Source organism: Astatotilapia calliptera, chromosome 5, assembly GCF_900246225.1.
Source record: "Astatotilapia calliptera chromosome 5, fAstCal1.2, whole genome shotgun sequence".
NCBI lineage: Eukaryota > Metazoa > Chordata > Actinopteri > Cichliformes > Cichlidae > Astatotilapia > Astatotilapia calliptera.
Window position 1 is genome coordinate 24735510 of NC_039306.1, and position 24968 is coordinate 24760477.

Consider the following 24968-nt stretch of genomic DNA (forward strand, 5'->3'; position numbering starts at 1 on the left):
GCTTTTTTGGAACTTTCAGGACCAGCATATTCCCAGAAAGTAATCCTGGGATTGCTTTTTTTCTGGATCAGCTGCTAACTGACTAAACTGTCTCGTCCTGTCCCTCCCACTGCGTTTCATCCCTTGTACAACACACATGAGCAAGCCTAAACCTTAATCACATTAACTAGCTGGGCAGCTGCTGGTGCTTTTTTCCCTCTTCTGTGACGTATAAAACCAGCTGCAGGGTGTAAAAGGGTTGAAGGAGCGGGTGGGGTTGAGATTATATGATGAGGTCATCATCTCCTGTGATTTATGGTTTCAGCACGTGATGGGTGGGACGCTGGCTTCTGCGCAAATGCTCCTGATGATCTTTGAAGACTGAACATGGGAAAATGAGATTAAAAGTATTAATTGAAAAATATTATCCTATGAATCTGGGCCAATACCATGTAATTCTAAAATGCTGGTACCAAATATAAGCTCCTCTGTATTGTTGCTGCCTCTTTTATCACCTCACCTCTTTCATACTTAAGTGCGGGCCGATATGTGATCTTACATTGATTTAGTTTGGCTTTTTTCATTGATTTTACAGCTCAGCAGTGGTTACTAATCTTCCAGAGTGATGCCTTTGTCAATCTGATTATCAGGATTAATGTTTAAGTGTGTGAGACTGATATATGGTGACCGATTGCAGCATGGTACAGCTTTACACTGTGATTTTTAAGCCATGTCTTCACATCTGACCTTCCTCTGTTCTGTTTCTTTTAGGTGTTTTCTTTTAGAGCCACAGCCAGTTTAAACTTTTCACCGATATATATGTTTTTTGGGGTTTTTTCTTATTATTCACTCTGATAATGTGGCTTACCGCTAATCCAAGAATCTCTCTGAAACAAGAGTTTAAATCATCCGATTGTGGCTGTAATATTTGTTTTTAGGTTAAGCTGTGGCTCCTTTTCTCAGAAATGGCATTAGTGAAAATCATTTCTGAGTAACCGCCTGACTTTGTGTTCTCTCTACAGGGCTGGAATTGATGATGTGGAGACAGATGTGGTAGAAATTGAAGCGAAGCTCGATAAGGTATGAATCCTTCTAACATGTGGACTGTGCTTCTCATTAAAAGATAAAGTCAGCTGATCCATAAGGGAAAAAAATCACGTGTCCATTTCTTTCAGTGGTTAGAACACTTTAAACAGGGCATTAGTGGAATTCATTGGCTTTGTTTGAATGCTAAACGCCACCAGATGGGGAGGTTTTCTATGAGTAGTACTTTAGAGTCTACGCTGTAATCAGTTTTCTGTATCGCTGTCTTTCTCGCTCTGCATGTCTGCAGTTCACACACTTGTTATTTAAATGTCAGAGCTATTTAAATAATGAAAACACTGCAGACAGTTAATTAAATGCAGTGGGTTCATGCACCGAACAAGAGGCTGCCCGTTTACAGGGAGAAAAGACTGATTAATGCCAGCGAGGTTGCAAGTAGTAGAAAAGGCTCACATAGTGCAGTTTATTACATTAGTGTGCGCTGAATTTCCCTTTTTTTTTTTATACAACAATTTATGAGACATGAATTAAAGCACTTTACTTTATTCCATCTCATTTGTTGCTTATGCCTGACAACAAGAAGGTCCTGGGTTTGAATCCTCCCGCTGGCTGGGGCCTTTCTGTTTGGATTTTGCATGTTGTCTCCATGTCTGCCTGGGTACTCGCCGGGTACTCTGACTTCTCCCCACATACCAAAGATGTGCTTGGATTAAGTTAACTGGAGATTCTAAATTAGCTGTAGGTGTGAATGTGAGCGTGTCACAGGGTGCCCACAAAGATGGGCTCCAGTCCCCCTGTGACTATGAATTGGTCAAGCAGAAGAAAATGGATGGATGGATCACTCTGCCCTGAAGTGCAATTTGCCTGAACACAGGAGGTGTTAATTTTAAAGCTGCCGTAGAGACCAAAACTAGGAGGTATATTTATTTTATACATATATTACAGTTCATACTCATGCAGCATTTCATAGTACTATCAGTCAGGTAGCTATATTTGTTTGCCAGAATGAGCCCAGCAAACATACACTATTTGGACAAAAGTACTGCACCTCTTAATCTCTGAATTCAGATGTTTTCGGTTCTATTGCCACATGTGTCTAAAATCAATCAGCTAGCCAATGAAAGAATGGGACGTTCACTGTATTTGAGTGTGGTACTGTAATAGGAGGCAACTACTGGAACAAGTCAAGTATTTTCCCTCCTTGATATTCCACAATCAGCTGTAAGTGGTATTACTTGCAAAGTTGATCTCTTTAGGGATGACAGACACTCAAAAAAGTGGCAGAACACATCAACTTACAGGGTAGGGCCACCGAGTGTGAGGCATAAAAGTTGCCAGCTCTCTTTTGACTCAAGATCTGCAGAGTTCAAACCTCCTCTGGCATCAACATCAGCACAAACACCGATGTTAATACCAAACATGTATCAGCTCCTGTATGTGGCCCAGTACTTTTCTCCACATAGTATATAACAGAATAATTTAGAAAAAGAAGCTTAAGGTAACTCCATAAGTGTAGGCATTCGCATCAGCATCACTGTGATCAGGCTCTGTTCTCTATGGTATTAGTGAGAGGTTAAAGGTTTAAAGGCAAATGGAACGACTGGAATAAATTTTATAGCTGTATCAAACCTAATTAGCTACAGAGATAACTCTGGATGGACCGGATGACTGTCTTGAGGAAGTGAGCTGAAAGGCTTCTTCAGATAAACTAATAGACGTGGAAGTCAAAGAGAATTTAGAGTGGGAGATTGTGTTACTGCAGCTTCTTTCTTCTTCTCTCTGAAGGTGAATCTGAGACAGTTCTTCAAACATCAAACAGCCTGCAGACATAATGAAATGTGGATTAACAAACCTCAGTGTGAACACCTAAGTTTGTTTAAATAATAAAGTTATTATTTAGATGGTTTTGACTTACTTAATATTAAAGTTCATCATTAAGGAGTAATGTGAATAGAGCCCCTTGCTCTCTACACATATAAACATTCCTGCCACCAACTGATAATGCAGGACCTTATGAACTCTGAACTCCAGTTCAGCCTCACTGAAAACTGAAAAGCGTCAGAGGAGATATATTTCCACCAGGGAGGTTTGTTCTGTTCAGCAGGAGTCCTCCACCTGCCCTGAAGCTATCTGTGGTGACAGCAAAGGCTTTCAGGCAAGGACATGGACATGACTGATGAAAGCTGAATCTCTCTGACAAGTGTGAAAACATTTAGTGCTGTCCGTCGGCTAACTGGAATACTGAAATGTTGCTGTTATTGAGAGAACACTAACAGTACTCAGAAACATTTCTAATTAGTTAAAATATTAAAATTCACATTCTTCACCTCATTGCTCAGCAATTCTGCAGTTACGCTGCAAATACAGTATACTGTTATTGTTTCGGTCAATTAACACAGCAAGGTCTGTCGTGTGGCATCAGATGTGGCATTTTGGCTCCAACTCATTTATTATATCCAGACACACAGCTTGTCCCTCTAATGGCCATCCTCAGACCCCTGGGGGGTTCAGGCCTGCACTCAATGAGATCACATTCCCTACATCAACCAATTTGTTGACATATATGTTGTCAGACCAGCCTGGGAGGAGCAGCAGCATCGTGCTTCTTTGGAGTTTCTACAGATTCCTAAAAATGCTGTTAAAATTTAGACTGCATTATGCATCTTAGAAAACATACTGTGTGAACATGAGTGTGAACATTTGGCAACTGATGCTTTTGATCCCAGCAGCCTGTTTTAGCAGCGTTCACGCGGCTGCAGCCCTTACTGTCAGCCACCCAGTAAACCACAGTCACATACAGACAACCTTGGGAACGCTTGCACCAAATGTGATAATTAAAGGTTTACTACACTCTCTCTTAAGCAACCCCCAACCCCACCCCTTTCCAGCAGACACAAACACACACATGTTGTGTTTCGGCATAAGTGCATTGGTAATGACAGTGTAACTTTCTGCACCTTATCATATTACTTGCAAAACGGGAAAGCAGTCACAGTGAAAGTCATGATGTGGCATTCTACTGTCTGCGCTTGTTAATTTACATTTTGTTTAGAATTTCAGTTTACCCTGACATGACTTTGGCTGCATACTATATTATACAATATACTATATTATTTAATTCTCAATGTTGTGTATTGACTCCCAAAGCTTTTTAATACCTAAAGTCTGCTTATCAAGGTTGTATCAACGCTAGTGCCTTGGCTCTGAGGTTAGTCACATTTCTATGAAATTTGGTACTTGAATACATTTGTCTTTGGAGATTCCCCTTCTAGCGCCAACTTAAACTTTAGTAAAAACATCCGTAAAAACATTAACGAGCAGTAAGTTTGCTAATTGCATCTGTCTTTATATTGCTTGCATTAAGCTTTTTTTTTTGCAACAATGTATATTTCAGATATTTCACAGGAAAATGTTTATTTCTTATTTTTTTCAGCAGTAGATTTAAATTGTTTCCAATTCTGTCATAATGCTTAGCAAAAAGGTGATCCAGCCATAAATAAACATTAACAATTTTTTTCCTTGAGGCACCTCAGAATGCCATGATGACCTCTTCATGCTGTGTAGTGCCATCAAGTGTGTTTTGCAAGAGCTTGCACTCTACTTTTGGAAAATATTGCAGTCACGCAACCTTGCATGTGTCAGTAGAGTTGCACAACACAGAGCTAATTAGCAAGTGTTTGAAATTTCCTCTATTTATTATGTACCAAGTTGTGAGTAAGTTGGTGTGTGGGATTTGGGACGCCGCTTTAATCATAGTTATGCAATACAGTCAGTGGCCTTTGATCATCTTCTTCATTTCCATCTTTTCATTTGCTCATTTAGTTACTTTCTTAATAAATACATGCTTCTCAGTTGGATTCCTGACACAGCAGCTTCAGTAAGGCCTGCGCTGGCCTCCAAAATTAATATTATTCCAAATTTGAGCATCCTCTTGCATTCAGCATGTGAGCAAAAGATTCTTATAGGCTTTGTTTGATTTACGTCATCATTTTGACTATTAATATCCTCACATCTCATTGTATAAAAAGTCTTTAAATAGAAAGTGTTCTTGTTTTGGGGGCATTAAAGTGATGTTTTTACACCTCCCATTAGTTGGTGAAGCTATGCAGCGGGATGATCGAGGCCGGCAGGGCCTATGTCAGCGCTAACAAGCTCTTTGTTAACGGCATCAGAGACCTGTCCCAGCAGTGCAAGAAAGAGGAGATGATATCGGTGAGTAGAAGCAAGGATATCTTCAACACGGAGTTCAGATTCACTGAGTAATATTTGAGTGCCAGCTTCTTAGCAACTGACTTCTCCTCTGTCTTTGACTTGGACATTCCTGCATGCATTCCTCCAGTTGTTGTGTGCATGGAAGAGGTGACCTGATTTGAACAGGAGACGTTTACACTAAAACTTTACATGCCTGCAAGCATATAGACCTGAAACTGACTTTATAGTTTTTTAGGAAGGCATTTGGTCTCTGTTTCCTGTGTAATGTGTACTCATGTATAGATAAGTTGTTATGTGAGAAAGATTTTGACGCTCATATGGAAATCCATGCTTACACTGTGCACTCTACATCACAGGAATGCCTTGAAAAGTGTGGCGAAAGCCTCCAAGAAATGGTCAATTACCACACGGTAAGACACATCTGCACACACACGCGCACAGACATACTGTATGTTGTAGCCACAGGTGAGAGGTTGAGGTACAGCCCAGGTCTTCTGACATATTAACATCTTTCAGGCATGCACAACTCTTACACACACACAACACTTCAACTGTGAAATCACTCAATGACTTTGAATCTGTCCACACTGGCCAGTGATCATGTGTGTGTCTGATTCAAACCACATGCTGGACCAGATGTGTATTGCAGGTTAATGCATAAACACACACATGCACACTCACACGCTCACAGGTTTTCCCCACATGACTCCAGAGTGATTTCTCCTCATGACTAAGTGTGATCTCGAAATTTCTCACTCTATGAAAGGTTTCTCACACTGCTGAGATGATGATGCAGGTTTAAAAAGCCCAAGGCAGAAAGAGATATTACAGCACTTTAAAGTAATCAGCAGTAATCATTAGGACATGACAATATAAGACAGTGTGTAATATTCTGAGATGCTCACTCAAGTCCATGTTTATGCATTATGCACGCATGCATGACAAAATTAGGAACAAAGGAGAGTATTGACAATGAAGGGAAGTGGGGGAAGAAAATAAACACAGAATAAAAAAGGAAGTGACAAAGAGACACAAATGTAACAGATCTGAAGCTTTCTGTTTTTTATTCCACAGAGTGTGAGTTATCTCTTAGATAAATCTTCTTCAGTGCATGGTTCTGTTATGATCTCCAACTTCACCTTTTTAAAGTCAAATCAAATCAAATCTCTGCTTATTACATAGGATCCATTAGCCACATCAGACCAATAATTTCCTCTTTTTTTTTATAGACGCGGTGTACTCTTTTCCTTTCTATCCATTACAAGTTATGTAATGTCTGCAGTCCTTGCTTATATTACATAGAGCACCAATTTTATGAACGCTGTTTCTTTTCCACTGCCCTTTCACACCATCTCAATGCATCCTCTGTGATGCCTTTTTTCTTGCTTTCCCTTCATTCACCCTTCTAAAGAGTGTTTGTTTAGCAGATTTTGTGAATAAACAAGGGAAGGAAAAAATAAAGGATACATTTCTTTGCTAACTTACACTTCCCTGCATCTTATCTACTAACATAGTCCCACGGTTTGCTGTGCCGTCACCCTCATGGAGAAGCTTCAGTTCCCTGAAATATGAGAAGAGGACCAACAGCCATCTCTCTTACACATCCATCATGATGAGGATGATGTGAGGAAGAGATATGAGAAAGAGAATCAAGGAGATGTGTTAGCCTAATAAAAAGCAGCCTTAGTGTCTTTACTTAACCAATCAGTGCCTGTTCCTAAGGCTTTTCAGCTGTCGAGCATAAACAAGGGCATTCAAAAGAAAAACGGATCTCTCAGTAAATTATATAAGCAAATGTGTTTACATTCAAACATGGATCAGTCTCAGCAACAGATTAGGAAGCTTAAAAAAGTGAAACTGAGCAGATTTCTTTTTTTTTTTAATATTGTCATTTGAGTACCTGTTGACAGCATTGTGCGATTTTCTATACTGTGATATATTTCTGTTGATGATCACTGTTCTTATTTGGCCACAAGCAAAAAAGAGCTTTGGCTTTCCATCCCAGGTACAAGAGGGATGGCTGATGGGGCACGGAGACACGGAGGATCTCTGAATTTCAAGAGAATTGCATGAGGAAATTGAGTGCTGACATCATGTAGGTTGGGCTGGGTCGAGCCCAAGGCATTATAATCAAGTGCAGGCCTGAGTGGAACATTTGGATTAGTTTCTATCAGATGTACAGAAATTGTTTTGGGTTTCATTTCTTACACCCCGTTTTGGAGACTGTCACTATTTTGCTCAACACAATTCAGCGTTGTGCCAGTGCAGTCTGATGACACATCATTTATTAAAAATTTTCTCAGGTAGTTTTCCATTTTCAGCATTTTAATGATGAATGCATGGTAGTACCTCCAAACAATCCCTGGTTCTGTCAAGGGCAGGAGACACAAATCCCCTTTGGGATTGCTTCAGAAAGGGCATTCGGCGTACATCCGGCCAAATCAAACATGCGCCCCCGCAGTGATGACCTCTTGTTAATAAGGGAGCAGGTGAAAGTAGCTTTCTTAAGCATGAATCCATGGTGTGAAAGGATTATACTTCATTTTATTGGGATTATGGGTTATTTCCTCACAATTTCTTAATGATTTATTTTAAATTGTTTATTAGTCACAGAGGGGAACTAGAGGATAATAGATTAATTTCAGTTTAGATTTCAGTTTAGTTAGTTGAGCTGAGTTTAAGGTAAATATTCTCAAAATATCTCGTCATTCTTAGAACAAACGTAATACTTTTATACATTATCTGCTGACTAAAATAATGTAGTCATTTAATTGTGGCTATTTATTGTTGCACTAATTAAACATTGATTGAAGTGTTTCCAGTGAAAGGAGACATGGGAGGAGTTGCAAAGTCTTTCCTCCTTATTTTAAGAATCCATTGCACAATACTTAAAAGACAGGCTCTGCGGGAAGTTCACACATGCTTATGAAGGAATAAATCATTCTATTGCTTGACGTTGTCCACTTCAAATTTCCACACTGAGCGTGCTCTACATTTGCAGAATGACAAGCCACCTCAAGCAAAAAATCGGAGTCTCATCCGCCGTGTGTTATCAGGCCCTGCAGAGATGTCATGTGGTTGGAGGCTTACATGTACACTAAGCCCATAATCCTCAATGTGTATGCTTGCAAACTAGGGATTGCTATAGAAAGTTTAATCCATAGGATACCAAAAGTGATTGTTGTGTACACTGTCCGCATGCGCGTGATTATAAAGCAATTACTGTAAGTCTCTGCGTCTGCGTGAGCTTGTGTGCACGTGTGTTGCACAAAGATAAATCAACAAGGCACACGGTTTCCTTAATATAGTCTAGGATAATATCAACAGCAGTGGCTGGAATATAAAAATGGAAACAAACTCACTTCCTATAGTGGAGAGAAGAGTTGGTTAAAATGCATGAGAAGTGGAGGAAAGAGAGCATGAGACAGTCAGGAAATGGAATCCCATACTTAACAGGAAGTAAAATGTGGGCTCAAATATTGCTAAAAATCTACTGAGGCGGTAGCTGAGTGTGTTCACGTGTGTGCTCGCTTTTCTCATTTCCTTCAGCTCCTCTCTGCTTGTGGCTGAAGCCGTTAAAGTAATCACATGAAAGGGATCATAATGCCATCTTGTGCCCAGATCGGAGAACTACAGATTTTCAGCTGTATTCATTGCTTGCTCTTTAACTGCTGTGCACTGTATCTCACATGATATCTCTTCCTTCCATCTGCTCGCAGATTTTGTTTGACCAGGCTCAGAGGTCCATCAAACAGCAGCTTCACACCTTCATTAAAGAGTGAGTATCACATCACATTTGAGTAGATTTAAGCACTTAAGAGAGGTGAGGACAAGTGAACAAGATGTTAAACCACTAGCTATATGAAGACTAGATGTCTGTTTTTATAAGTAACTTCATGTTTTAAGATTTCTATCTAGTCCCTTAATTGTTGTGTTAAGTGTGCATTTTTGTACTCACATGCAGAAATCTCCCAATAATAACAGAAATTAAGAATTTCGATCTCACCGTTTCTGATTTGGCCAAAAATCTGTGAATTCTTACCTTTGTGCTTCATGGTGCTTGTACCAGGGATATACGGAAGTTCAAGGATACCAAGAAGCAGTTTGATCGAGTGCGTGAGGACATGGAGCTGGCGCAGGTGAAGAACGCGCAGGCACCCAGGAACAAGGTGCATGAGGCGGAGGAGGCGACGCAGACTCTCATCCTCAGCCGCAAAGCTTTTCGGCACCTGGCCCTGGACTATGTGCTACAGGTGAGGCACACAGAACATAGACTCTACTTGTTATTACTAGTGTTTTCCAATAGGTGGCACTGTGAGTCAACTTCTGTTGAACCCATGCACAGACTCTTGATCTGCTCTCAGATCTCTCCTGTACGTCTAAAATGTAGAATTTTCTTTTTCTCTTCGTTTCTGGCAGATTAATGTGCTTCAAGCCAAGAAGAAGTTTGAAATCCTGGATGCAGTGAGTGACTCGGATCCATCTGTATCGTCACATAATTATACATATACAACATATATGTATACCTGTGCAGTGTGTTTTAACTTTGTCATTTGACTTCCTTTGTCTGCTACAGATGCTGTCATTCATGCGAGCCCAGTATACTTTGTTCCAACAAGGCTTTAACATCTTGGATGAGATTGACCCCTATATGAAAAAACTGGCTGCACAGGTAAACAAAACAAGCAAACCCAAAACATAATAACGAAACCATACCATGTGATTTCTAGTTTCATTGTCCTTTAATTTTACAAACATATTTTATTTTTCACTCACTGCTCCTGCTGCATATGTGATCTTGTCTTCTATGCAGCTAGATCAGCTGGTCATTGACTCGGCTGTGGAGAAGAGGGAGCTGGAGCACAAACACGCCCTCATCCAGCAGAGAGTGAGACACCATCACAGCTCTTATCTTTGAGCCCACATTGCCATAACAGTTCATCCCTGTGTCGTTTTCTTCCAAGGAAAACTAGGGCAACCTTACCGTCCACTTCTTATGCTTACTTTTCCCTGGACCAGCATCATTATGATGAAATAGGAGCAACACCAGCACAGGGATGTTAGATACACCGACTCAGGGACAAGCAGCCATCCACCGAGACCGCTTGAGGGTGATGAGACAAGAAACAAACTACTGGAGAGAGATCATTCGTAATGATGCTAATAGATCAGAATACAAAATAAACAGAATGCGTGGAGACTCTACATCATCTGTATTTTCATAAATACTAAAGCTTAGCCTTTTCACAACTATTTCCACCTTCTCTTTTTGCAGCCACTGCACAGGTCTGTGCAGATTCTCCTGTAGCAGCATAGGAGGACTTGCACTGATAGTGAAATCTGAAGTGCTCATCAGATATTGTCTATGCTGACCAGAATGTTAGATATGTTTCCTTAAAGGTTGCTGAAAGGAATTTCTTTTTGTCATTTAGCATGACAGTCACCACCTAATTCAGTAGAAGTTCAATAAAACACCGGAGTGAAAAGTGGTATGTAACTGGCAGCATTAAAATAACAAAGCGAAACAGATCTTACAGAGACCACAGATGCCTTCATGAGGAAAACAAAGCCTTGAACTATTTATGTTTGTTTAGTAAATGCCACTGTCCTGTTTACTGTCTAAGGTTTGCGAGACACTGATAGACGGCATTCTGCGTTTTGCGTTCAGGATTACAGTAAGAACAAGTCCCCTAAACATGCACGGCTCACTCCGCTGGAAGAAAAGCAACTCTTTAACCATCCCCACCCCCGCAGTAGCCACACACATGCACAGATGCATAAAAAAAATCATCCATCTGTTGCCAGAAGAAATGCCAAAAGCATGCCTGTTTTTCTGCCAGAGGCCCTTCCCTCCGGTCAATTTAGTTGCCCAGGGAAGGCATCCTGCCAGACTCGACGAACAGCTTTGTGCATGGATTAATGACCTTTCAGCAACTCGTCCTTTTTAATCCATAAAACGTGCATTGAATTGTGCCACTGGGCTTCATTTCTGATGGTTTTAGAAAAATAACGCTTCACGTGTAACATGCTGTAGTAGATCAAGAACAGCTGTTTTATGTGTATTTCTCAGGAGCTCTCTGATGTCGCCCGCTTGTGACACTCATCAGTTGCACATATTTATTCTTATTTAGTTTGTTCTGGTGAAATTAACGCAGTCATGTTCCTCCTCTAATGCATTTCTTCCCCCTCTCTCACTCTCTCTCTTCGCTGTGTCCTTGCTTGGCCTCTTCCTCACAGACTCTGATGCAGGTGAGTTTGTTTTTTGTTTTTTTTTCTCTCGTCTGTACCTTAACCTTGGCTTACTGGTTAAAATGAACCACATATATGTTAATTTTTTTTTTGATTTGGGTTTTAAAAGAAAAAAATGTGTGGAACATTGCAGTAATGGACGGTTCAAGAAACACAGACCTGCTTTGCAATTGTTAGCCCGTATTTTGACCGGGCCTGTTTGGCTCTAGGTGTCAGGTTTCTTGTGTCGACTGGTATAGGTTTTCAGCTGATCCTTGAAGTTTGTACTCTAGCTCTCAAGGGCACATTGTCTGGAAATTAAAAATAAAATGAAAGTAATCTCACTTTCCTGAAAACCTGTAAATTTTCCTGCCCCAGAAGATCTTTGTCTACCAGTCATTGTGTATGTGTAGCAGTGGTAGTAGTTGTTTCACCAGCTCGACTGATGCATAAATCAGTGTGCCTTTTTGTAAGCATAAAGCGAGACTGTGTTTGCGTGGGAGAGACGTTAACGTCAGTATTTGTCTGAAGGCACTGACGCGTGTCACACCGATGTGCCCTTCTTGAAATTTCTAGCACAGACTTCCTCTTAAACAGTTTTTATAAGAGTGTAAGACTCTAAAATAAGTCACCAAAACAACACAGATTATTATATTCAATTGTTAAATAAATCATTACAGTCTGTGTGTAAAAATATCAAAGCGAAGTGGTGATGATCTGATGATCAAACATCTGTCTATCACCAACACAGTGCCAGCACTGTTTTTTGGAGCCAGCTCTGCCTTTTTGGTGTCTTTGCAGAACCAATCCTCATTCTGACAGGTCAGAAAACCTAAAGTTACAACTGCCAGCTTACAGCCAAAGTCAACAGATGGCATTAAGATGCACAGCCGGGTCTTGAATGTGAAGGCAAGCAATGGAAAAAGATGAAGAGAGAAAAAAAGTGAAAGATCCAGACAACAGGGCGAGACAGATGACGGAGGCCGTCTCTCTCAAAGAGGGAAAAACTCAAAGCTCTTTCAAATCAGATGTCTGGTCTTTCTCAGGAAGTGATTTTATCAAGAAAAAAACCTGTAGTTACACGAAGACAGAAAAAGCATCACTGCATCAAGAATTTAAAGAGAAAACACTGCCACGAGCCATTTCAATTTATTTTTCCCCACTGAACACTGACGTCTGTTGTTTCTGATATTCCTTCCATATGCAAATGTAGTAGTGTGGGAAGGGGCGCTATGAGACGGCAGAAGCTGTGAATTATAGATGCAATGCATTCTTTATTAACAGTAACTTCAGCACTCAGGGTAAAAATAAGACCGATTCATGGAAGTAGTTAAGCCTGCCTGCTTTATTTGCAGAGAAGTTAATAAGGGATGAGCACAGATAAATATATTAGTGTGGGGTTATGTGAAAGGGGCATTGTTGGCATTAGGATGAAGCAGAAACAGTAATCAGGTGATGAGTGAGAGACCATTTTAGCCATTGCATACTTACACAGTGGGTTCCTCTTCATTACCTCGCGCTTCCTTTGATTGCCCCGGCGGCTCCCTCCCCATCTCAGCCCGTCCTCCTGCACAGATCACACGCTCCCTCGTGCCTTTCTTTCACAGCAGCTCTTTTTTGTGTGTGTGCAGAACATCATTGTGGCTCCCTGGGGAACCAGGGCCTCAACTCTCTCCTCCTTCATTGTCACCACTTTTAACTGTACAACATTTTTAAATCAAGCAAACGCAAAAACACCAGAAAAAAACTAGGGTGTTTACTAAACATTTCCTTAACCGCCTTTATCAATAAATTGCCCAAACTATATCCATTTGTAACACATGTTTGCTTGCAGCGTATTAGGATGAGGTATTTTTTCGTAATAATTTTCTGCTGACTGGTGACAACTGCCGAGGTGTCCCTGTGGTTGATGGTCCCAAACAGGCTCACGACCTTCCTGACAGAAAAGGCAGTTAAAAAAAACATATCTTCAGACTTCGTTTATCTAGTGACTGCTCAGGCTGGGCACCTGTAAAAGCAGTACTTTTCTGTAGGAGCTGCGTTACACAGGTGTTGTTTCAGCTCAGTGTGCGTTGCGTGTCTGTGGTGTGATGTGTTATTACTTAACATGAAGACAATTGCCTGGAATGTTATTCACTATATGCAAATTATCACATGCAGTTTACCTCCAAATGTATGGAAATGTTTCAACATGTCTTACACAGCCTTACTGGTATGTTGCCAAAATTGCATGTTCAGGGTCTCTTTTGTTATGCAGCCTCCTGTTCCTTTAAGCTACTTGTGCACTGCATTCTTGAACAGTCCTGGCTAATTGAAGGTTGTAAGACAGGAGGGGGCATAAATATTTGTAAAAAGCTACGCATTATTCTGTGTGTTAGAATTAAGGGCTTCCTTTTGACTCGTAACACTTGTGACTTGTGACAGCTGCAGTGCTTCCAAACAAAAGGTGCTTTTAGGGGGGAAAAGAGCTGTGTTGTTATTGTTATTGCACATCTTCAGTTTGTATAGCGACTGCTCAGGCTTGGCACCTTTAAAAAAAAAAAGTAAAAACTTCTTTGTAGGAATTGTTGTTAGACAGGTGCCGTTCCACTTCAGTGGGTGCCTTATTAAAGGGCTTTACCTGGAATTCACTATATGCAAATACTTGTATTTGTAATATACATATACATATGGAACTGGTTCAACATGTCTCATACAGCCTCACTGCTATGTTTTGGGCCCACTGTTTGACTCAGTGCCATTATGCAGCTCGATGCGTCTTTGGGCTACTTGTGCGCTACATTCTTGCATTACCCATTATCCTCAGCACATTTCCTGTTGTTTTATGATTTAAAACTAAATGCAAAAGCTGATGAATGAGCTCTTTTTAGTCTTCAAAGAGACACGTGGAGTAACATACAAAGTCTGACCAGCACAGGCCCATGGGCTCAGTGTCCTCCTAAGTCATGCTGGGTGCCGCAATTGCTGCAGAATCACTAAACTACTGTGAATGTAATAATAAAACTGAGCTTGCACTGCAATAACTTATCAGTGATTCAATTCAGATTATACTGTAAGGTAAAAACCCTAAAATATTAGAAAGAACAATCACACATTCCCCATGAGCAAGTACTTGGCGACCTTGGGAAGGAAAAGCTCCCTTTTAGCAGGAAGAAACCACTGATGGAACCACAGGAGCAGGGACTGGTTGGGTGTGAGAGGAAAGAGAAGAGCACAGAGGGAGGCAGCACAAAAGGCAAACTACTGGAGAGTCAGAGTTTAAGAATTGCTAATGATTAAATGCTGTAGTTAAAAGACAGAGTGACCAAGTGCATCATGGGAAGCCCCCAGCAGCAGAAGCTTATGTGTGTTTAAGTTTTTCATTACTAAATTGTATCAATTAGTGTAACTTATAATTGAAGCGTATCAGTAGAATTCAGCTGCGGGGTTCACAGTGACTTAATAGGGCAGTTTGGCTCAGTGGCGCTATGCAGCCTCCAGCGCCTTTGGGCTAGTCGCTGCATTCTTGCGCGGTCCCGGCTGATTTAAGGTGGGAAGAGGGTGCTCCGGGCTGGTGTTTGGGGAGCAATAATGTCAGCTTGATTAAGCAGGAAAAAGTTTTAGAGCTGCAGACAGATGGAAAACTAACTCCCACAGAAGACGCTGAAAGGGCAGCCTTAAATCGCGGGTGGGGCGGGGATGAGGTATGGCTACGTTTAGGGCCTCACATGCAGCAGGAAAATGAAACGTTTGATCTTCAGCAGGCGCTGCAGGGGTCATCCCCGCGGGGCGCGAGGACACGGTGACAGCTGTATGCTAATGTGCGCCCGCGCCGGGTCCACGCGGCCGGAGGAGCGGCACGAGCCTGTCGCTGTTCCTCTTTGACAGTGTGTGTCTGGACTCGCATGAGGAGCACATTTGTCTCCTTTATCATCATTTATTTATGAATTTAAGCTTTTATTTTCCTGTCGACATCGTAATGCTGCTGGATGTCAATGTGATAAAGATGAAGATACTTGGCATGCTGAGCTACACGCTGGTGAGCTTTTATTTATTTATTTAACCTGAAGTTTTGATGAGAGCTTCTGTTCGACTCTTGTACGCTGTGTTCCTTTTTCCATTGGTGAACAGACAACAGGTTTAAAAGTTTAAAATGCAACAATTAGCTGCATGAGGGAAAACTGGAGTTAAGGGAAATGCCAACACGGGTGTTCCTCCAAATGTTCTTCTGTCTTTTATTCTGTAAAGTTGGTGCAAAAACGCCCAGTTGGAGAGCCTACAACTAGCCTGCTGCTCTCCAGCAAATGTTGCGCATAAGTGGCTCTTGAATCACTTGGAAACACCTCCAGGTGTTTGGCCGGTGGAGAACCAAGCTGTTGTACCACATCACATCATGTTTTTGCTTTCTAGGGCCTGCATGTTTTGGAAGAATTGTTGCTGAAGAATTTTGTGTTATTATAGTACCTCCGTGTCACATGGCAGTTTACCTACTTATCTTATGTCTGAATCCGTTCGTTTCAGTGAATGGGAGGTGACTTTGTGGCAAGGAATCAGTGAAAAGGCTTTTATGCTTTTAACAAAGCTAAAGGAAAGTGGAAAATTACAGGGTTTCCCTGAGTAGAAAGTATGTGTGCCTACTAGTCTGCCATATGTTTAGTACTCCCTCAGATCAAAGTGTCACCTAAGATAAGCAAACCTGAGCCTCGGCTCTCATTTCACAATCTGTGTGCTTTTGTTCTTCACTTCGCTGAACAGGTGGCATCTGACTTTAGAGACCCTTCTTGGCTAATCTTAGATATACAAATAGGTACAAAAGGTTTAGCTGAATGGTCGAGAAATCCTGACACAATCTTTAAATGTAAACTAATCGTGTTGTAGAGAGGACACTGATTATTGAGGAGGCACGGCTATTGTATGAGCCCGCGATAAGGTTACGCAGACATTTGTTGTGGACTTTACGCTCATTGTTTCACACAAATAATTACTTCATATGTTCTCTTCACAGGATTTTTCCTATGATGACCCTAAGCTGGAATTCAATGTGGATGCACCCAATGGTGTGGTTATGGAGGGCTACCTCTTTAAGAGGGCCAGCAATGCATTCAAGACCTGGAATAGGTAAAATGGAAAGTTACGATATATAACAAAATAGAATCGAGGTTAGCTTACAAATCAGCCATAACCTGTTCATATGGAAAATACACTAATGTGACAAGATGGGGGTAAAAAGCTCATCTTTCTAACTTTATTGCCTGTGAGCTCTCAGATTTCTATGTAGAATAACTGAAGAAGGAATGTGCTTTGTTGAGCTCTACTAAGTTAGTCGATTTCATTCCATTGGTTCAGTACTGAAAGTAGACTTCAGCATTTGAGTCAGCCTATCTCTGTCACTCTAACAATCTGATTTCATACCTTCAACCCCCTCCAGGCGGTGGTTTTCTATACAAAACAGCCAGCTGGTCTACCAAAAGAAACTCAAGGTACACTTTAATTTTGTAAATGTAAATCTACCGTTTTGGGGTCCTTATGCTAGGATTTTGTCACCACTCTAGCTAACCTACACAGTTTAGAGTTCTGAATTCTATTTGCCACCATTTGTATAATAGCAGGTCAACCAGTGTCTTGTCTTTCCTGTCGATCCTGTCACTAAGCTTTGTTTTTCTGGCACTCCCCTTTTTCAATGGCAGGATTCTTTGACAGTGGTTGTTGAGGATTTGAGGTTGTGCTCAGTCAAACCATGTGAAGATAATGAGAGGCGGTTCTGCTTTGAGGTGGTTTCACCCACTAAGTAAGTGTGTGTATTTCACTCCAGAATAAGCTCAACTTTATTTTTTTTCAGATTGCAACAGACTTAAGCTAAAATATTAAACAGATAAAGATGTTTATAACTAGTTTCTATAAACCTTTAGGAGCTGCATGCTGCAGGCTGAGTCTGAGAAGCTGAGGCAGGCATGGATCCAGGCTGTCCAGGCAAGCATCGCTTCTGCTTACAAGGACATCACCGACAATTATTACATCGAGGTGAAAACAAACACATAACCCAATACAATAACACTTACACAATCCTGTAATGCAAGCCTTTATTTTTCCTTAGATTTGATCAAGTCTCCATCGCTAACTTGTAACTCCATCTTCACAGCGATTGGACCGGACTGCCTCACCCTCCACCAGCAGCATTGACTCTGCCAGTGAACCCAGAGAGAGAGGAGAGAGGGCTGATAAGGGAGTTCGGGGAGGAGGAGAAAGCCTCCTCCAGCGGGTGCAGAGCCTGCCAGGCAATGAGCTGTGCAGTGACTGTGGCCAAACGGCTCCCTGCTGGGCTTCTATCAACCTGGGAGTGCTGCTCTGCATTGAGTGCTCAGGGATCCACAGGTGACTGTACACTAAGGGCTGCAGTTATTACTGCAACAATCACACAGACCCTGTGGACTGTAAATCTTTTAAAGACACCGAAATACATGATGTAGGAGGCAGTCAAAATTAACAAGAAGTGAGCCATTTATTTTGGCTGACTTCCAACAGGTGAAGCCACAAAGGGGAGCTCACGCAAGCAAACAAACTGAATACACAGACAGCATGACAAAGAACATAGATGAGACTAAGGCTATAAGTAAACAGAAATTCAAACATATAATGAAGGTCTAAAAAGAAATTAGGAGCTCAGAAGTATACTAACACAATCTAAATGATTGACCCCATCCTCATTCCCCTGCTAGGTTGCACTCACACAACCCTCAATAACCTTATACAGAGCATTACATTCATAACTTTTTTCTAGTTTGTGACTACATTGTAGAAGTGGTGACACACGTCTGCTCACATATTTATTTGATTACTTAACTTGTTATTGAGGAAGCGTTGGAGAACGGTTTTGAGCATGGGTGACAATCATACCACATGCATACGTGGTCAAATCAAACTGAATGCCTGCAGTGAACAAACTGGACTTTAAACCTGCTTTGTCAGTTTGTTTTCTCTGGTGAGTTTTTCTTGATTGCCCAACCTTAAAATGAAACTGTCCTAGTTTAGTAAGGCTATTTACAAAAAAAAGATGTTCCTTTCCAGAGAAGAGAACAACACGTCACATGTGACTGACATTTGCCCTGCTTCTGCTTGTTTTTAACACATGCCTGTTTAATCTTCTGCATTCAAGCATCCCGTTACATTCACGTCCACACAAGTGTATCAGTTCTTTTTTGATATGTCAAACTTTCCATCATGTACAGTGGGGCAAAAAAGTATTTAGTCAGCCACCGATTGTGCAAGTTCCCCCACCTAAAATGATGACAGAGGTCAGTAATTTGCACCAGAGGTACATTTCAACTGTGAGAGACAGAATGTGAAAAAAAAAAATCCATGAATCCACATGGTAGGATTTGTAAAGAATTTATTCGTAAATCAGGGTGGAAAATAAGTATTTGGTCAATAACAAAAATACAACTCAATACTTTGTAACATAACCTTTGTTGGCAATAACAGAGGTCAAACGTTTACTATAGGTCTTTACCAGGTTTGCACACACAGTAGCTGGTATTTTGGCCCATTCCTCCATGCAGATCTTCTCGAGAGCAGTGATGTTTTGGGGCTGTCGCCGAGCAACACGGACTTTCAACTCCCGCCACAGATTTTCTATGGGGTTGAGGTCTGGAGACTGGCTAGGCCACTCCAGGACTTTCAAATGCTTCTTACGGAGCCACTCCTTTGTTGCCCGGGCGGTGTGTTTTGGATCATTGTCATGTTGGAAGACCCAGCCTCGTTTCATCTTCAAAGTTCTCACTGATGGAAGGAGGTTTTGGCTCAAAATCTCACGATACATGGCCCCATTCATTCTGTCCTTAACACGGATCAGTCGTCCTGTCCCCTTGGCAGAAAAACAGCCCCATAGCATGATGTTTCCACCCCCATGCTTCACAGTAGGTATGGTGTTCTTGGGATGCAACTCAGTATTCTTCTTCCTCCAAACACGACGAGTTGAGTTTATACCAAAAAGTTCTACTTTGGTTTCATCTGACCACATGACATTCTCCCAATCCTCTGCTGTATCATCCATGTGCTCTCTGGCAAACTTCAGACGGGCCTGGACATGCACTGGCTTCAGCAGCGGAACACGTCTGGCACTGCGGGATTTGATTCCCTGCCGTTGTAGTGTGTTACTGATGGTGACCTTTGTTACTTTGGTCCCAGCTCTCTGCAGGTCATTCACCAGGTCCCCCCGTGTGGTTCTGGGATCTTTGCTCACCGTTCTCATGATCATTTTGACCCCACGGGATGAGATCTTGCGTGGAGCCCCAGATCGAGGGAGATTATCAGTGGTCTTGTATGTCTTCCATTTTCTGATGATTGCTCCCACAGTTGATTTTTTCACACCAAGCTGCTTGCCTATTGTAGATTCACTCTTCCCAGTCTGGTGCAGGTCTACAATACTTTTCCTGGTGTCCTTCGAAAGCTCTTTGGTCTTGGCCATGGCGGAGTTTGGAGTCTGACTGTTTGAGGCTGTGGACAGGTGTCTTTTATACAGATGATGAGTTCAAACAGGTGCCATTCATACAGGTAACGAGTGGGGGACAGAAAAGCTTCTTACAGAAGACGTTACAGGTCTGTGAGAGTCAGAGATTTTCCTTGTTTGAGGTGACCAAATACTTATTTTCCACCCTAATTTACGAATAAATTCTTTACAAATCCTACCATGTGGATTCATGGATTTTTTTTTTTTTTTCCACATTCTGTCTCTCACAGTTGAAGTGTACCTCTGGTGCAAATTACTGACCTCTGTCATCATTTTAAGTGGGGGAACTTGCACAATCGGTGGCTGACTAAATACTTTTTTGCCCCACTGTAGCCTTATCAGTCAAAACTGTATCCATAAAAAGGCTGGCTGCACTAGAATTAAAATTAAATAAATGTATATGTAATACTAATAAGAAAAAAAGCACAAATCTATGGTTTTTCATACTGGATTTGTCGCGTTTGTGTATATTTTAAGTAATAAGACAATACTGTTTTTACTCCAGGGTCTTATGAGCATAGCTTCAGACATCTGCCGCCCCAAGCAGTTTAAATAAAAGTAGCAAAAGTAAGATTGTGCTAAGTTCTTCCAGTTGGATAAAAACTCTTTTTAAAGTCTCTTTTTCTTGTTTCTTTCAGGAGTTTAGGGGTCCATTTCTCTAAAGTGCGTTCACTGACGTTAGACTCGTGGGAGCCAGAATTACTTAAGGTGCGCCTTCTTAACGCTTTGCCTACAGCTCATCTTCCCTCTGCCATGCTTTTTCCTCCCAGCAGAGTTACACGTCTTATTCCTTTAGTTCATTGCTAATGCAATTTTAATTAGCCCTTTTAAAAAAATGTTCACTTTCCGTGTTGTCTCTCTCATGTTTGTTCTCTCATCTTATATTTAGCTGATGTGTGAATTGGGGAATACTGTGATCAACCAGATTTATGAGGGATCCTGTGAAGAACTCGGAGCAAAAAAACCAGGCCCCTCCAGTTCAAGGTCAGTTTCTATCCAGCAGAGTAATTTTTCCAAGACTCTAAAGATACCTTTTACCTTCTTTCTTATGATCATTTACCTCCAGACAGGAGAAAGAGGCCTGGATCAAATCTAAATACGTGGAGAAACGCTTCCTGAAGAAGATGAGTGGCAGCGAAGCGCTCGTGCAAGGTGAAAGGAAGTCCCGCCCTTGGACAGTGAAGAAATGCCAGCGACACAACAGCTCTGTTCGGGCACCCAACAAGGCTCGTAGGAAATATCACCGATATGAACCTGGCAGCGCCTCGCCGGCAAACCTCTCAGCAGGTCAGTGTGGGGACTTGTGATGTGGTGATAAAACCAAACACACTGTGAAGCCCAGACTGAGCTCTTGTTCTGATCTTTTATTCTCCTGCAGCAGCTGCAGCAAAGTTTCGCCGGGACTCGCTGTTCTGTCCAGATGAGTTGGACTCATTATTTTCCTACTTTGACACTGGCTCTGGTCCTCGCAGTAAGTCCACTACACAATGTGTTGATACAGTGCATTGTTATTGTAGACTTTAGAGAAGATTTTAGGTAAAGGCTCCACAGTGAAACAAAATAACTCAGAAACTGAAGTTCTTATAGCAGTTTTCCACATATTTGTGATTTCCTGAGCAATCCAACCGATAACGTGTCTTTATGTAATGCAGTTTGTGCCAAGTAATGATTAACGTGTCCGTGGCTTGGCAATGCTTGGCCCTGCAGGTCTCAGTAGCGACAGCGGCCTGGGAGGAAGTACTGACGGGAGCACAGACGTCCTGGCCTTTGGCTCAGTGGTGGACAGTGTAACAGAGGAAGGTACGTGTGCTTGTGGGCTCTGTGCCACCAGTGTAAGTAGCTACAATTTAAATTAAATCGTGTTACATGTACTTATATTGTCGCTCATTCTCATGTTAAATTATTCACACACAGAAGAGGAGTCAGAGGAGTCCTCCAGTGGTGAGGTGGAAATTGAACAGGAAGTATCCTCAGACCCTGAAGACCCAAGAGAACTCCACCCTGGCGCGCTCCTATACCGATCCTCCCGACTCCACAACTTGCCGCTCATGGCGGAGGCTTTGGCACACGGTGCTGACGTACACGCCGCTTGCGAGGAAGAGGAGGGGAAAACGCCACTCATTCAGGCTGTGATAGGGGTGAGACGCTCTGTAATAAACATGTGTGGGTGTTTTGGTTTGGATAAAGTGATGTGGATGTAAATGAATAATTTCATTTATTAAATTAAGTTTATCTGTTTAATTGTTAAGTGACTTCAGACCAGTGCCCTTGATGTCAAATGTCATGAAGGTGCTGGAGAAACTGGTTCTTGCCGGCTTTGCTTGCAGGTGACACATGCTCTCCACCCTTTTAAGCCAGTTTCTGTTGAGGGTGGATATCTACATGCTGCTGCATGTCTCTCCCACCTGGATAGTATGGATGGTACTATTGGCATTATGAGAGAATTGTGGGGTTTGGGGGTTTTGTTTTTTTTCCCTCCACATCTTTAATACCATCCAACCACTTCTAAGTGAGAAGCTGCTCAGAATGGGTGTCACCACTTCTACTGTTCTGTCAGAGTGGCTTCAGTTTGCACAGCTGGTGTGGTGGTTTGTAATACTCAGGCATCACAGGGGACAGTCCTGTCTCCATTCCTGTTTACTTTGTTCACCGCAGGTTTCTAGTACAACAGTGAAACATGCCACATGCAGAAGCTTTCTGACACTGCAGTAGTTGGAAATCACCTCCTCCTTCTCAATGTTAGCAAGACAAAAGAAATGGTGTTTGACTTCCGGAGGGAAAAAAAATTGTAATTAGGCCCATTAACATCATGGGTGGAGAGTTAATTCACATCATTGGCCAGAATCTGGAGGGCATTTGAGTCATCAGCTCTCCTCCACACTACAGAGGCAGCACAGCTCCTTCTCCCTCAGACTTATTCAACCCCTTCATATGCGCCTTTTCAGGCAATCATTCCTACCGTTCTCAGTGAAACTGTAGAATAACTCTTCTTGACAGGTGAACATGTTTGTCAGGCACAAGATACTGCACACATATTTCTGCATTATACCTTCTTGAAGGTGTTTCTTGAGTTTAAAATATCCATATTATTTATTAATGCAATTTATACTGCTCCATTACACTCTTTAAAAAAAAAAAAAAAAACCTTCTTTAAATTAACCTCATTTTTATTTCACTTTTTTATTTGTGTTGTTTTTTTGTTTTTTTTATCACTGTTGGGTGTGTATATAGTGCAAACTTTCTATCTCACAATATAAGACCCTCACTATGCGGCAGTGGCACTTTTACTATGTTGTGTATTTATTATAGATTGTGCTTTTATTGTAATTTTTTATCCTGCTGCTGTAACACAATAATTTCTCTGTTGGGATAAAGAAAATCTTTTTTATCTGGACTGTCTACATTAAAAAAACATCTGCAGTCATAAACGATTAAAAACAAGAAAGACTCTCCACGTAAATGCATCGTCTGCCATTATGAACACTGTAGACTTGAAATTCTCCATCTGTCTCTTTGTTAGGGCTCCTTGATAGCTTGTGAGTTCTTGCTACAGAATGGGGCCGATGTGAACCAGAGGGACATGAGAGGCAGAGGCCCACTGCACCATGCAACCGACCTGGGGCACACTGGGTAAGAGAGACATGGAAGTAATAAGCTGTGTCTGATAATCATTGTGTTCTAGCCTGTGTATAATGTCATGAAATGTGGAAATTATTAGGTAAAAGCTACTTTCAGCTGCTCCCTTCCCACAAAGTGGTTACCACAGCAGGTGGCTCCCTGTGTTTGAGTTTTGCGCCAGACGTAGTCCCAAAGGGGATTTATGTCTCCAGCTAGAATTGAACCACCTTTTCTCTTGCCAGGCGAATGTGTAAACCATTGTTGGTACACCTAATATTAATGTACCAACAGCAGTGAATACCTTTTGTTTTGAATGTTAAGGAATGCATGAAGTAATCTTTCCCTATAACAAAACTGCCTAACCAGTTTTGATAATCATATTATTCTTTGACACTCTATGTTGTTTTAACCAGGAAAAACTACAGGAAGTGTCACTGTTAAAAAAAAAAAAAACGCACACAAAAGTCTTCCTCTGGTATGCAGTATAATCCCACGTGATACTTGCCATCACGAGTAACTCATTGCTTTAAAGTATTTGAAGTATTCACATTTGAAACTGCTTAAACTGGAGCTATACGTTCAGACTAAAGTATGGAGCACAGAGATAAACTAAAAGGCATCAGTGAATACCACATCAGTAAGTCATCATGTGTGCATTCCACAAAATCTGCCATGTCACTATTGCTATTGTGGACCATATTTTATTTTTTGACTCTGCTAGGGTGGCATTAAAAACAATCCTTCTTTATTGTACTGCCTGAAACAAGCTGTTATAGCTTCTCTTCTTTTAAGCCAAGCTTCTTGTCATTGGTTACCCTTAATAAACAGATGTTTTGAACAGCAAATAGGTGGAGATATTCCTAACATGATGTGCTTGACATGATCATAATGGGGATATCCACTTTATGATACCATTCAGAGCCTTTGGTGATGTCTTATATAAGAATCAGACAGGAAACGAGGGAATGGGGCGCAGCAAATGCCCACAAGTGAGACTGGGACCCAGGCTGCTACACTTTAGCCTTATAGCATGTGGTCAACCAGTGAGAAAAACTGGGACCCTGTAGGGTAAAGAAATTTTTTTTGTCTTCCCATCTTTGTTTGTACAGCCAGGTGTGTCTGTTCCTGAAAAGAGGAGCATCACAAACAGAGGTGGATGAACAGGGCCATGATCCTTTAAGCATCGCTGTCCAGGCTGCCAATGCAGACATCGTCACCCTGTAAGACACTCTGTGTAATAGTAGCTGATCTGGAAGAACATGTATTACTTCATGGTTTTGCTGAACAAGCAACTAACCTGGCAAAACTTTAACAATTTAAATGCAGTCAGCTGAATTTTTTCTCTCTGTGGACCATATGTTTGTCTTTTGTGGTATTGATCCATGCTTTAATCCATGTGACT

General features: G+C 41.5%; 1 protein-coding gene across 5 annotated transcripts in view; it reads left to right on the forward strand.

Annotated features, from left to right (window-relative positions):
- LOC113022706 (arf-GAP with coiled-coil, ANK repeat and PH domain-containing protein 3-like) overlaps positions 1-24968 on the forward strand; it is a 57209-nt gene that overhangs the window by 26607 nt on the left and 5634 nt on the right. For 2 of the 5 annotated variants that reach the window (XM_026168394.1, XM_026168396.1), the window contains exons 2-23: positions 1002-1059; positions 5116-5235; positions 5592-5645; positions 8955-9013; positions 9305-9488; positions 9655-9699; positions 9812-9907; positions 10049-10123; positions 11473-11484; positions 16448-16560; positions 16871-16922; positions 17130-17230; positions 17352-17463; positions 17582-17814; positions 20587-20656; positions 20838-20932; positions 21015-21235; positions 21327-21419; positions 21656-21748; positions 21863-22086; positions 23469-23578; positions 24676-24786. In XM_026168394.1, coding sequence (XP_026024179.1) covers positions 1002-1059; positions 5116-5235; positions 5592-5645; positions 8955-9013; positions 9305-9488; positions 9655-9699; positions 9812-9907; positions 10049-10123; positions 11473-11484; positions 16448-16560; positions 16871-16922; positions 17130-17230; positions 17352-17463; positions 17582-17814; positions 20587-20656; positions 20838-20932; positions 21015-21235; positions 21327-21419; positions 21656-21748; positions 21863-22086; positions 23469-23578; positions 24676-24786 — 2331 coding nt within the window. Of the gene's footprint in view, positions 1-1001; positions 1060-5115; positions 5236-5591; positions 5646-8954; positions 9014-9304; positions 9489-9654; positions 9700-9811; positions 9908-10048; positions 10124-11472; positions 11485-16447; positions 16561-16870; positions 16923-17129; positions 17231-17351; positions 17464-17581; positions 17815-20586; positions 20657-20837; positions 20933-21014; positions 21236-21326; positions 21420-21646; positions 21749-21862; positions 22087-23468; positions 23579-24675; positions 24787-24968 lie in introns of all 5 variants that reach the window. The other 3 variants (XM_026168392.1, XM_026168393.1, XM_026168395.1) reach the window with 3 other exon arrangements.